Source organism: Phocoena sinus, chromosome 16 (assembly GCF_008692025.1).
Source record: "Phocoena sinus isolate mPhoSin1 chromosome 16, mPhoSin1.pri, whole genome shotgun sequence".
Taxonomy (NCBI): Eukaryota; Metazoa; Chordata; class Mammalia; order Artiodactyla; family Phocoenidae; genus Phocoena; species Phocoena sinus.
Window position 1 is genome coordinate 33,193,580 of NC_045778.1, and position 13,904 is coordinate 33,207,483.

Here is a 13,904-nt window from a genome sequence, read left to right on the forward strand (position 1 = left end):
GAACTGGAAGATAATATTTGCACGCTAAAGGAGAACAAGAAGAATTTAATGCCTAGTACAGCCTTGATAATCGGTACAGAGAGGCATTTATTCTGTACTGCTTTTTGAATTTTTTCTCTGTTGGACACTGCATGAAGATCTTAAAAAATACAAACAAACAGGAGATGGATCCTGCCAGGCTCCATGGGACCTCATGGGCTAGTGCTAGAAACAAACACGTAAGCATATACTTTTCTTATCATGTGGATACATTAACTCAAGTTGCTATCAGATAATGGAAAAGGACATCTAAAATTGGCTGGGGGAATCTGCGAAGCCCACACCGAAGCAGGTGACATTTACGCTGAGTCTTGAGAGTGAGCTGACGTTCATCAGATAGTTTGATAGGGGTTGGTCAGAAGAGGTCATCTCTTTGAAGCATGAATCATTCTAGTCTAAAACCTGATCTCTTGTTTTAAATATCAAATTCTAACTTATGGATTTGCTATAGATTCATACATTCATCTGTTGATTCAAATATGTATTAAATATCTAGTAAGGACCAGGGATATCATGATGACCAAAAATGACAGTGTTCCTGCGTTCAAAGAGCTTACTGACTACTGTAGGTGATAGACATTAATCAAAGAATCCCACAAACAAATGCGCCAAGGCCTACAACCAATAGTGAACGGTGCTGCAGAGCTCACAGAAGGCAGGTCTGGGAGATAACCTGACAATAGGAACAGCTAAGAGCTCTCTGAGAAGCGGGAATAACATGTGCTCAGTTCCCCGTGGCTGAAGCGGGCACCTGGTGAAGGTGAGGTGGTGGAGGGTGAGGGATGAGAGCCCGGAGGAGTGCTTGCTGTGCTGGGTGTCTGGAAAGGGTGTCTAGCTCTATTATTCCTCTTCAGTGGAATGTGTTAAAGTTTGACAGCAGTTGTTATAGTTCTTCCAGCTCTGGTACATGGTGCAAACATTCTTAAAATAACCATAACTGTTGAGTTGTTTTTAATTACTCGTATTAGAGATCCAGATGAAACCACGCTCTAAAACATGTGATAACCACTCAGCCTCACGATATTCTGGGCTCAAATCAGACCCGCAATAAAGAACTTTTTGACACAGACATAGGTGAGCTGAGAGCAATGCGGAGGCAAGACACTGAAAACCTTAAAACCATTTTACAATATCCTCCCTCCTGGCTTTATTGCCTGGGGTTCCAGACCAGGTGATTACCAACTCTGTCAACATTGCTTTCCAACACAGCATGGCTTTCATTTAACTTTCTCTGACTCGGGCTGCTTGCAGGGGGCAGACCTGCAAACAGCATATACCTTGCTGTACTTCCAACATGCTTCTGTTTCATCTGACAGTTCTATTGATTTTAGGGCACCACTAAACAGTGTGCTAGAAGCAAGGCAGGTGATGGTACAAACAACAGTGGGTGTCCTCAGCACCCAAGAACATTTCCACAAGGAGGGCTTTCAGGGAAGCCAGTCGGGATGAATGCTTCCCCATGAAATAACAGTATGACCAGGGTCTGTGTGGGTGTTTGAAAGGAGGAAGGCTGAGCTCATGCTGAAAGGACCAGTGAATGGTCTGTGCCATCTTCTCATTCACGATTAAAGTGACATTACGTCAAATGGGGTTTTAACAAAACACGGACAAACACAAAATGTCAAGATCTGTGTGAGTACAGGAAAAGAACATGGAATCAACTGCCGTACCTTGTAACATTGTACAGAAATGTTAAGGGGGAGGGCCAGACATGCAGCTAGCCTGAGCACTTGAACTTCACTGGGGATACTATCAGATGGATGAGATAAAATTGTGCCGACCTTAACTCCTCCCAGGGAGGAACTGCATACATTTTGGGAGGAACCATAATAAACGCTTTTAGCACAGATTATAAAATGTCCAAAGGCTATAATCCTGGTCAGTTAAGCTGCCTTTAAGGAGAGTCTATGCAGACTCTTTTGCTGAGCGGGTTTTGCACCTTGAAGGCCTACAGCTAAGCTACTCAGGAAAATAAAGGAAAGCTGAATACTGCCTTTAGTCTCTAAATTATTATTATTTTTGGTATGTATCTTTTGTTTTAAGTTTTTAAGTGAACTTTATTTTGTAGGACAGTTTTAGATGTACAGAAAAGTTGCAAAGTTAGTACAGAGAGTTCCCATATATGCTGTGCCCAGGTTCCCCTATTATTAACATTGTACATTGATATGGGACATTTGTTCAATTAATGAACTCATACTGATGCATTGTTATTAACTCAAATCCATGGTTTATTCAGAATTCGTTAGTTTTTACCTAATTACTTCTTCTTTTCCAAGATCCCATGCGGATACCACACCACATTTAGCTGTCATATCCTTTGGTTCCTCTTGGCTGTGACGGTTTGTCAGACTTTCCTTATTTTAATGACCTTGATAGTGTTCAGGAGTCCCGGTCAAGTATTTTGTAGGATGCTCCTCTACTGGAATTTGTTTGATGTTTTTTCTGATTAGATTGGTATTACGGGGTTTTGTGAGAAAGACAATACAGGTAAAGTGCCTTTTTCATCACATCCTATCAAAAGTGCATTCTCTCAATATGATTTATCACTGTTGATGATTCCTTTTGTCATCTGTCTGAGGTAGTAATGTCAGGCAGCTCCATTGTGGTGTTACTCTGTCTTCCCCATCTCTTTCTACAAAGTTCTCTTTAGAAGGAAGCAACCACGTGTAGTCCACACTTAGGGAGGGGGGAGTTATGCTCACCCCTTGTGAAGGCAGAGTATTGACATAGTTATTTGGAATTCTACTGCAAAGAATTTGTCTCTTCTTCAATTATTGAGTGGAATGCGCTTCCCTTAGGGGAGATCGGGCTCTGGTAAAAGTCTCTTTTCACTGAAAAGTCGACAGTTGTAATGCAGAACATTGTGTGTGCATTTCAAAATGGTTACTTTCTCATCAGAGACATGAGACGATTTTTTATTTTTTCGTTCTTTTTTTGTGAGCATCTGGTGTGGTCCTGGAGGAGGTTAAACTCAAGAAAGTGTGAGAACACTTCCTAAGACTATAGCCCTGAGATAATTTTTACTTTCCCTCTAGTCCACATGCAGATTCCAAAAACGTATTAAATTACCACTTAAGTACTCCTACCAGTTTATGGTTGTGGAAGATTCTTCTGTAGGTAAGCTTGTTACTGACCAGGGTTCTTGGCCTCCCTTGCTCGCTCCCTGAGGGGGAGGGGAAGGGGCGAGCTGGTTCTTTATATGGGGTGAGGGTAGGGGCGGGTCCAGGGGTCAGGCCAAAGGGATGGCTTAGGTGGTGCTGCGTGCAGGGCGCATGCGCAGTACCCTGCTTTTGCTCCGGGCATCTCAGAAGTGGCAGTTGGGTTTTTGTTTTTGTATATTGTCATTCATAATTTGCCTCAACTGCACATGTATGTAGATATTTTATTTTTATTTTTATTATTTTTTTTTTGTGGTACGCGGGCCTCTCACTGTTGTGGCCTCTCCCGTTGCGGAGCACAGGCTCCGGGCACGCAGGCCCAGCGGCCATGGCTCACGGGCCCAGCCGCTCCGCGGCATGTGGGATCTTCCGGGATCTTCCCGGACCGGGGCACGAACCCGCGTCCCCTGCATCGGCAGGCGGACTCTCAACCACTGCGCCACCAGGGAAGCCCCGATAAGTGAGTTTTATTGCCATTATCCCCTAGTTAGCGGGACTAGTAAGGCGGACAGAGTCAATAGGAGGAGCTTTTCTGTGGTGGAGTGTTTCCCTTAAACCCAGCAGGGACAAAGGAGCTGCTTCCCTGGTGGGGGTGTCTGAGCAAACAGGCAGAATGCAAGCAAGGGTACAATAGCAAGAATGGCACACAGGAGTCCAACCTGCCGCATCCTCTTACCTGTCGATGGTGCCTGTCTTTTGAATAGGTGTCTCAGATTTTCCACCGGCTCACAGGTGTACTGTTCTGTTGTACCTGCGGGGGTAAAAGCTTTAATGTGGGCAGATGTATCCAACTAGATATCCCTTGCAGTTTGACAACGGGGCGGGGGGGGGGGGGCAGCTAAAATTACTTTATAGGGGCCCTTCTATTTTGGCAATAGTTGTTTTTTTGGGGGACCCCTCTTTCCAGGTTTTAAGAACGGTCCCCGGGGTTTATGTGTGAAGGGACGGCCCCTTTCACTTAGTGGGAGTTGGCTGTGCCTTGTTGGCGTAGTCCTGGATTGCCTTCTGAACGTGTTCTAGATTAATAATAATATACCTCAGGGTCTGACCCACTTCCTCATCCAGCAGAATGTCAGCAGTAAGAAAAGGCCTCCCATAGGTCATTTCAGATGGGCTAAGCCTCAGACTATAACTGGGGGCTACACGGACCCTGAGGAGTGCAGTAGGAAACAGGTTGGTCCAGGGTTCACGAGTCTCTGGCAGAGCTTTGCTAAGGCTTCCTTTAAAGGATGGTTCATTTTCTCTACCTTCCCTGAAGACTGGGGGTGCCAAGAGATGTGTAGCTTGTAGTCTATCCCTAGGGCCATTGTGAGTCCCTGTGTGATTCTGGCTATAAAAGAGGGCCCGTTATCGCTCTGGAGGGACTTTGGAAGTCCCAACCGAGGAATTATTTCTTGTAAAAGGGACTTACAGACTTCAGTAGCCTTTTCAGATCGAGTGGAGAAGGCTTCGTCCCATCCCGTGAAAGTATCAACGAACACAAGAAGATATTTATATCCTGACAACAGGGGCATCTGGGTGAAATCTAACTGCCAGTCTTCCCCCCAGGTATGTCCCTCAGCATTGAACTGGCCTGAGTAACAAAGGGGGGATTGGATGGGCCTGTGGTTTATTACGGACACATAAGCACAGGCAAGCATTACTTGTTTTACTGTTCTTTTAATCCCCTTCCCTGAAAAAGCCTTTTGCATCAAGTCCCACAGTGCAACCCTCCCATGGTGGGTGGCATCATGTAAGCTCTTAGTGAGTTTCCGTTGTTGGGCCTCAGGGATTAGAACCTTATTCTCCTTTTTATACCAGCCTGTGCTTCCTTTCTCATAGCCCCACTTCTCAGCATTTTCCTGTGGGGAATACTGGGGAAGGCTAGGGAGTTCGGCGCAGGGGGGCAATCACTAGGGCCATAACTTGCTCAGGCTCTTGCAGTAGAGCTGCCTGTTTTGCAATCCAGTCGGCTTTGCTTGGCTAACGTTAGATCCATCCCTCTGATGGCCCCTACAGTGGATCACTGCCACCTGCGTCGGGAGCCGCACTGCTTCTAAAGAGCCAGAAATTAAATCTTTATGAGAGAGTTTCTAGCGGTTGACCTGTATGTCCCGGGTGGCAGGGCCTTGGCTTCTGTGACTTCACCGAGACTGACTGTGGCATACCCCACCTTTCGGGTTCCCATTTCTATAAAACTGCTCCCATCAGTAAACCATTCGACCTCAGGGCTGTCAAGTGGCTCATCTAAAAGATCAGACCTGCTGGAGTAAGTCTGTTCTGTGGTCTCTATATACGAACACACTAAGTCTCCACTCTCAACAGCTGGACGCAGAGTTGCCGGGTTCAGGGTTTGACACACCTTTAAAGGTAATGTTGGTGGTGTCCATTAGGAGGGCCTGATATCTTGTTAACCTTCCTCCAGTCAACCAATGATGTCCTGTGACTTCCAGTACAAACTGTACCTAATGAGGCGTTAATACATCTAGGTGTTGTCTCAGGGTGAGCTTGGAAGCCTCACCGACCAACAGGGCTGTGACAGCTACTGCCCGCAGGCAGCTTGGCCATCACAGGGCCACTGAATCCAGTTGTTTTGAAAAGTAAGCCATTGGTCTCTGATCCAGTCCCAGCTTTTGGGTCAGGACTCCTAGTGCTATCCCTGACCTCTCATGAAGGTATAGGGTAAAGGGCTGGTGCTCTACTCAATGCAGTCTTTAGAATCTCAGAGGCCTGCTGGTGGTCCCTATTCCATTGAAGGGGCTCCCTTTCTTCTCACTTTAGAACCTCCTGTAGGGGTTTTGCTATAAGGCCATAATTTGGAACTCAGATATGACAGAACCCAGCCATCCTGAGAAAGCCTCCAAGTTGCCTCTTTGTGGTTGGAGATGGTAGTGCACTAATTACTGTTCTTCTGTCTATGGCCAGGGCTCTTTCCCCCCGGGGTCAAAACAAATCCCAAATACTAAACCTGTTGTTGTGAGATCAGAGCCTTGGTTGGAGACACTTTATATCCCCTTTTTGCCAGAAAATTTAGGACCCTAGCAGTATACTGATCTGAATCTTGTTTGGTCTCACTACTTATCAATAAATCATCAACATAGTGTAGCAGAGTTCCCTTCTCAAGGCTCAGTTCCCTTGCTAACACATTTCCAAAAAGATGGGGGCTGTCCCGAAAACCCTGCGGAAGGACTGTCCAGGTATATTGGGTAGCCTCCAGGGTGTCAGGGTCCCTCCATTCAAAGGCAAAAAGGCATTGAGAGTCTGGATGTAGGGGAATACAGAAAAATGCATCTTTGAGGTCCAAAACAGAAATACTGAGCATTTCCCGATACTTGGGCGAGGAGGATGTGTTTGGCACCATTGGGTGAATAGGGATGACTGCCTCATTCACTGCTCGCAAGTCTTGCACAAACGGACGCTCCCTGTTAGGCTTCTGAACAGGGAGGATCAGGGTGTTGTAAGGGGATCAGCAGGGCCTGATGTGTCCGTGTTTTAGGAATTTGGTGAGCGGTGATTGGATCCCCATCAGGGCTTCAGGCTTTAAAAGATACTGTCTCTTTCAGGGTCCTTTCCCTCGGCCTTAACCTTATTTTCATTGGGAAAACATGTTTTGCCCTTCTTGGAACCAAGGTATCCCAAACTGCAGGATCTACCTGTTCTCTAATTTCTTGCGGGGAGGTCTTGGGGAGTATTTTGATGACCAGCACATGGGTCGTCTGGGGCTACTAATAGATGCACATTCTTTATTTGAATTTTCTACCTCGTTGGACTACGAATATACTAGCTCCTAATTTATTTAGCAGATCTCTTCAAGGAAGGGGTCAGGGCATTGTGGCGTATACAAAAAGGAGTAATGATAACAGACCCGACTCTGCAGGCAAGGGGAGATGTAAATCGCCTTACCTTTGGCTGTCCGTCAACTCCCGTCACGGTAGAGTCACGGTTGGGGAGGGGGCCGGCCTAGTCACAACAGAGGAGGTGGCTCCAGTGTCTACAAGAAATTCAGTTCTCCTACCCCCGACGTCAAGGGTGACCTGAGTCTCCGCTGGAGTGATGAGGATGGAACGAATAGGATCTGGAGCCAGGCAGGCACTCGCCCCATCAGTCGGTATGTGGGAATCTCTCATCTGAGAGATTCACAAGGAACTGGGGTTGGGGCTGCCCCTCTGGCGTCCCACAGGAGGGTGCTCAGGACGTTCCCCCTTCCAGTGCCCCTCCTTCCAACAAAAGGCACACTGGTTTGTGCCCAGGCGGCTTCTTGGTGGTCTGTCCAGCCTTCGCGGCCTTCTAGGGTCCCCTCGAGGTGGTGGGTGGATCAGAGGGGCCAAAAGCTGCGTCTTCTTTATCAGCCTCTTATCCTTATTGGCCTTTTCTGTTAAGTCTTGATGGCTGTAGACCTTGAAGGCCTCCTCTACCAAGGTTGACCATGGGGTTTGCGGCCCAGCCTCAAGCTTTTGTTACTTTCTCCTGATATCAGGAGAGGCCTGGGTGATAAAATGTATGGCCAACAGTGTCCTCCCTTGTGCAGACTCAGGGTCTAAATTGGTGTACTTCCTGGATGGCTCTGTCACCTGGCTCAGGAAGACTGCCAGCTTTTCATCTTTTTTCCTGTGTAACCTCTGGGATCTTATCATTTACAGGCTTCACCAGATACCTTTCATTCCTTCTGATAGATGAGTTAATGTCTCATCCTAGCCTGGCCTACACGATCTTCATTGTACCAGTGTGGGTCACGTTCTGGGATTGCGTCCCCCCCGGCCTGATAAATTTGGCGGTGTGGATAGGTGACCAGTAGGCCATCTATGTGTTCCCTGGCCTTTCTCGGTATATGCTCCTTTTCATCCGGGGTGCAACTGGGCCAGAATAACCATGGTGTCCTGCCAGGTAAGAGAGAATGTTAACCCCAGCCTGATGAATTTGTCAGGGTTCTCTGAGAACCTGCCAAACCTCTCCTTACAGATTCCTAAGTCCCCCATCGAGAAGGGGACATGTACTCTAGTAATCCTTCCATTCCCATTAGCTACCTCCCAGAAGGGGTAAAGGCCTTGTGGGGCAAAAGTGGTGGCTAACTTTGAACCTCATCAGAGCCCCATTGGAGGAAACGCGAGGGGCTCCGATTTTTGAGTTTCTGACTTGACAGGGAAAGGTGGGGGTCTGGGAGTTGAAGAAGATGGTGAAGGGGAAGAAGAAAGGGGGGCCTGAGAAGGAGGCTTAGTACCCCGATGGCTAGTCGGCAGTTGAAAGAAGGGGGTCTGTGAGAACGCCTGGCTCTGAATCTTTTGGGGGCAACACAGGAAGAGAGGCTACATATAAACCACAGGAATCCCTCGGTCTGGAGGCTACACGTATGGGCCTACACATATGGGACCTCTCCCCATTTTTAAGACTGCTTACAAAATAGGTCCAGTTGTAAAATGGTGTTAAATTTAAGGGATCCACTTCTCCTGGTCACCCAAGGTATACGGGAACCAGGCCGTGTTGCAAAAGAAAATCAGCTTAGTTCTTTACTGTCTCCAATTGTTAAGACTGCAACCCAGAGGTGAATCTCTGGGGATTCCCTGGGCATCTCCCATGCTTACATATAAATCTGGAAGCTAACAACTAGAGATCCTGGGGGCCGGGTGGAGTCGAGGTCTAGTGTAACGACAAAGGAGATCACAGAATTCCCTCCCCAGAGTGAGTGACACAGACAAGGAGTCTCCAGGATGAAGGGGATGGGAGTATAGGTAATGAGGACCAAGGGAGAGGACAGGAGAGGAGGGACAGAAAAGACTGAAAAAAAAAGAGACAGGAAGAGATTGCCTTTTCAGCCTGCCCCCCGAGGGTGTCTATTCAGGCACCAGCCTGTGCACTTCCAGAAAGGGCCAGTGAAGGAGGGAGCACCCTGTCCACTGCCCACCAGGTGATCAAGCCCCGAAACCAGCCAGTTGTACATCGTCTGCGGGTCGCCAACCCACAGGTGGGACTCTCACCCACACATACACCAGTATATAGAAATCTGCCGCTTCAGCCTGTTCCCAATGAGACTTCTCTTGGCAGAGGAAAAGAAAGGTGAGAATATTGGGAGGATCGGACGTCCAGCCACTACGTGATAGGAGGATTGAACCTCTGTCACTCTCATGTATCTCCCATCAGGGAAGGCCCACTGGACCAAGGTCTGCTTGGTGTGAGGCGAGCCTCTCCCACCTCTGCTTGTGACCTGTCAAGGTGAGCTGTCGCCGGCCAGAGGGAGCAGGTCTCACAAGCTGAGAGCAATGATGCTGTAGCTGCCCGACGTCTACTGTCGCGGGAGGATAAGACAGAGAAGTAGGAGAGGACAGAGAAAGAAGTAGAGAGATTTCAGGAGAGGGAAAGGGAAAGTGTTGAGGGAAAAAGGGCAAAGGGGAGGGGGACAAGCGTCGCCTGAATGAGGGTACTGAGGCCCTCAGGGGCCAGGAAGGCAGACTTACCAAACGTGGTGACGCTGAAACAGGAGGTTCAGGTGGCCGCCTGTCACCCACTGGGAAGCTGCATTCGGTGGTCGGTGGTCCCGGAGGTACCCAGATCCCCACCCGGGAATGGAAGAATGTGCCGGCAGAGTCACAACAAAGTATGTTACTGACCAGGATTCTTGGCCTCCTTAACAGAAATTGATAAGAGGCCAGACGAGAAATTCAGGCAAGGCTTTACTGGGACTCAGTGCTGCAGCAGGAGCGGGTGAGAACAAGTAACAGTTTCCCTTGCTCGCTCCCTGAGCTGGGGCGAGCTGGTTCCTTGTATGGAGTGAAGGTAGGGGCGGGTCCAGGGGTCGGCTTAGGTGGTCTGCCCACCCCTTTGGTGATGCTGTGTGCAGGGCGCATGTGCAGTACCCTGCTTTTGCTCCGGGCATCTCAGAAGTGACAGTTTGGTTTTTGGTGTTTTGTATCTTGTCGTTCATAATTTGCCCCAGCTCTGAGCATGCACGAGGTTATTGTTAGTCCTGAATAGATTCTTCGTATTCTGGTGCTGGAGGAGGCGTTTGTCCAGGTGCAGGCACCGCAGCAAAGGCTCCCAGGCTGTCTCAAGGTGATCTGGGCTGATTCTCTGTATTCACTTGTCTTTCCAGGTTTTAGAGGGGTGGTTTGCCACCTCAATTTGGATGTAAGAATAGCCATTGATTTTGTTTGTTCAGCTTTTCTCTTATTTTAAGGACAGGAATGATGATTTCTAAGCTCTTTGTCAGATCTGAAAACTGGAATCTATGTCTAAATTCCTTTGAGCCAATACGTATGGGATATTAGTTTGAAGGATTACCAAATTATTAGGTTTTTTTGTGTTCCCACTTGTCTCAACTAACCTTGGATTGGGGTACCAGCAATTTAAACCTGCATCTCAGATTAAATGTAGCCACTGAAATGAAAACGATTCTCAAAAAGGCTATGAGAGAAAAATCCAAAATAATCAATTTTGGAGACAAATTTTTGTTAATGGACCACAATAATACCAGTGAAAGCAACTGCATAGTATAATAATAATCTAAGCATTTGAAAGAAAAGATTTAGAACATTATATCTATTATGAATGCCATGAATAAGCAGAACAAGTAAGAGGTTGATTCTATTCAAGACTTTTATCCCAGATTTTGAACAAGGCCCTCTAGCTCTCATGATCAAAAGTCTCATTCAAAGCAGAGGCTCTGAACCAATGGCCCCAAAGCTGAACTAGGCTTTTTTTTTGTTTGTTTGTTCTGTTTTTTTTTTGCGGTACGCGGGCCTCTCATTGCTGTGGCCTCTCCCGTTGCGGAGCACAGGCTCTGGACGCGCAGACTCAGCGGCCATGGCTCACGGACCCAGCCGCTCCGCGGCATGTGGGATCTTCCCGGACCGGGGCACGAGCCCGTGTCCCCTGCATCGGCAGGCGGACTCTCAACCACTGCACCACCAGGGAAGCCCTGAACTAGGCTTTTTGACATACATTGTTTTTGAAAAAGGAATGGGCTGCTGACTTTGAATGATTTGGCAATTTCTCTAGAAAATGTGGGTGTGCTAAGAAACGCTGGCTGATGTCACCCACTGATAGCCCTCTGCAGAAGTAGCACAGAAGTTACCCCCTCCAACTTGCCACAGATGTCTCCAGATAATCTCGCCTGTGTCTATAGCTGAGGCTTCCAACCATCTGAGTTTGTCTTCTCAAGCAACTTATCAAAAGTTGGGAGAAAAAAAAAAAAATTCTAGTAGATCTTTTATAGAACCTGGAAGTCTAGAAATAGAAATTCAGGATGTTGTTTACATTTCAATAACATGTTGATTCAGTTCACTTTTTCCATGGATGATTTATGATAAACAACTTAATTAGTCAACAAAGTAGTACATGTGAAGGTATTTCCATCATTTTTTGGATCTTTGTAACCTGGGGCTGTTGAAAACAACCACCTTTTCCAAATTATCTCCGTGTCTTCTTTCTGTTCCATGTCAACTCACTCCATTTTGCAAGAAGTCTGAATAGCTTCTGTTAAGTCCATTTTGTAGAATTCATATTCTGATTCAAGATGTGGTCATTACTAACACTATGTGGTTTGTTTTGGAAGTACTTAAAAAGAAAACAATTTAGTTAGAGATTTTGAACTTAAAGTTACTTACATAACCTTGACAATTTTCCTAGTCTCCATAGCCCATACCCACCAATATACTTTTTCCCAAGGATAACACCTAGTTAATAGTTTACTTTTGTTTCCCATCTTCATCCCGTGTGGTTGTGTGCACACACACACGTGCAAACACATGCACAAACATATGTATATGTACATACAAAATCTATACATATATATATATATATATATATATACATACACACACAAAGCTAAATGTTTGTATATACACACACTTATATATACATCTGTTTACTGCATTTTCCTTATTTGCACATGTGGATTCATATTATGCATACTTTTCATACTTTGATTTTATTCAATGGCTGTATAATATTTGTGGCCATTTCTGTTGTTTCCAGTTGCTTCTCTTTTGTGTTTGCTTTCCCTTTTGTTATTAAAAATCGTACCACTGACAAACTTTGCTGATTATATCATTTCCAGCTTTTACAATTAATGATGGAAATCCCTAGAAGTAGTAATCTACATCAAAGAGTACCAGTACTCTGCATCAGCGTACCTGTATTTAATATTTTGCAACACATTGCCAATGTGTACCCCCAACAAATTGGCACCAACTCTATTTTCCTTGAACCTTTGCCTTTAACTAAGTACTCCTGAAATTTAACGTTCTCTATTCTGATTTTCACCTCTACAGTGAGTTCAGGTATATACTTTTTTGTGTGTATTCTGCATATCTATCTTTGTTTTTCTGTGAAATTCTTGTTCATATATTACATGTGAATATCTGGATTTCAAAATCTAATTTGGTCATTAGCCTTCAAAAAATGTCATTTCTCAGCATAGTTTTCATTGGAGTTTCTAGAAAAGAAACTTGATGATCCTTGTTGCTTGTTCAAGTGCCAAGTGTCCAGGGAGTGTTAAACTTGACAACTGCTGCCTAATTGAGATGCCATGTGATATTTCTCTGGGAGCAAAGTTTTTCTCAATATGCCATAGCTATAGGGTTTTCTTTAGGCCCCTGCCTTGTGATATCTCATAGTCAAAGGTGAAACCAAGGGTTAATAACTATAAAGAGTAAACTGTTCACACGCTTCTCTTATTAGACATGGTAATTACCTGGTATCAGGCTGAAAGAGAGAAACAGTGGAGAGTAGTGGGCAGATACTCTAAATCAAAGCCTTCCATAAATCTGAGACTTGTGACGTTCACTCAATTAGCATTTATTGAATCCCTATTGTTAGTAGTCCATCTACTAATATTTTGTAAAATGTGCATTGAATTAAAAATTCCTTGTATTAACTTATATAATATTGTATATCAACTATACTCCAATAAAAAAATATGTGTGATTTTGGCTCTCAGGCATAGTGTGCCATGGGTAAAGACTGAAACGAAAAGATAGACTTAGGATTCTAACGTGAAGAACCCTGTTGAATGGACCTTATCTAATCACAAAGAGCTTTGGGGGCAAGAGGGGAGAGCATATTCAGTGTGTGAGAAATGGGATGAAAATGGTGTTTTTGTCATTCTCCTGATCAGGTGCCCAGTGGAAAAGTTACTGGTGAGTTCCAGTAACATTAACTTTGATACCCAGCTGTAGTGTCAGAGGCCCTGCTCTCATAACTGCTCCTCCAGCTCAACTCTGTGCATGTGATTTCCCACAGTATTCAAAGGCGGAAAGGCATCCCGTGACTGCATTGGAGAAAATGATGGAGTCAAGTTTTGCCGGCCCCCAGTCATTCCCAGAGGTCCCTTCTCCCAACAGAGGAAGCCAATCTGTCAAACACCACAGGTACAGGTAGCTAATCAATCATGGTGGGAACGGGTGCGTTGACACAATGTATAACACTGGACAACACATGCCGAGGAATGACAACATTATTCAGGAGAGATGATCGTTCTTGCTTCTCCTGTAGTTCCCCATGCAGTGGATGCTCAAGCAGCTGCTGGCAGGCAAAGCAAAGATACCAGCAGGCAGCAGTGCCCCTAGAGGAAGCCTAAAGGTACTATTAACAGCACCCATCAAGTCTGCAGACACAGACCAGTGAATGAAACTATTGCAATCTTAAAAACATGATTTTTCCCAGCCTGCCTTATCACTGTCTGCAAATTTAATGACTAATTCTTCCCTAGGCAGCTGATAGGACATGCTCCAGGTC

At 45.8% G+C, this 13,904-nt stretch overlaps 1 protein-coding gene across 6 annotated transcripts in view; it reads left to right on the forward strand.

Annotated features, from left to right (window-relative positions):
• The window catches only part of NRG3 (neuregulin 3), a 1,061,953-nt gene that overhangs the window by 1,036,399 nt on the left and 11,650 nt on the right, over positions 1 to 13,904 (forward strand). For all 6 annotated transcript variants that reach the window (XM_032607268.1, XM_032607267.1, XM_032607269.1 and 3 more), the window contains exon 7: positions 13,410 to 13,537. In XM_032607268.1, coding sequence (XP_032463159.1) covers positions 13,410 to 13,537 — 128 coding nt within the window. The remainder of the gene's footprint in view (positions 1 to 13,409; positions 13,538 to 13,904) is intronic.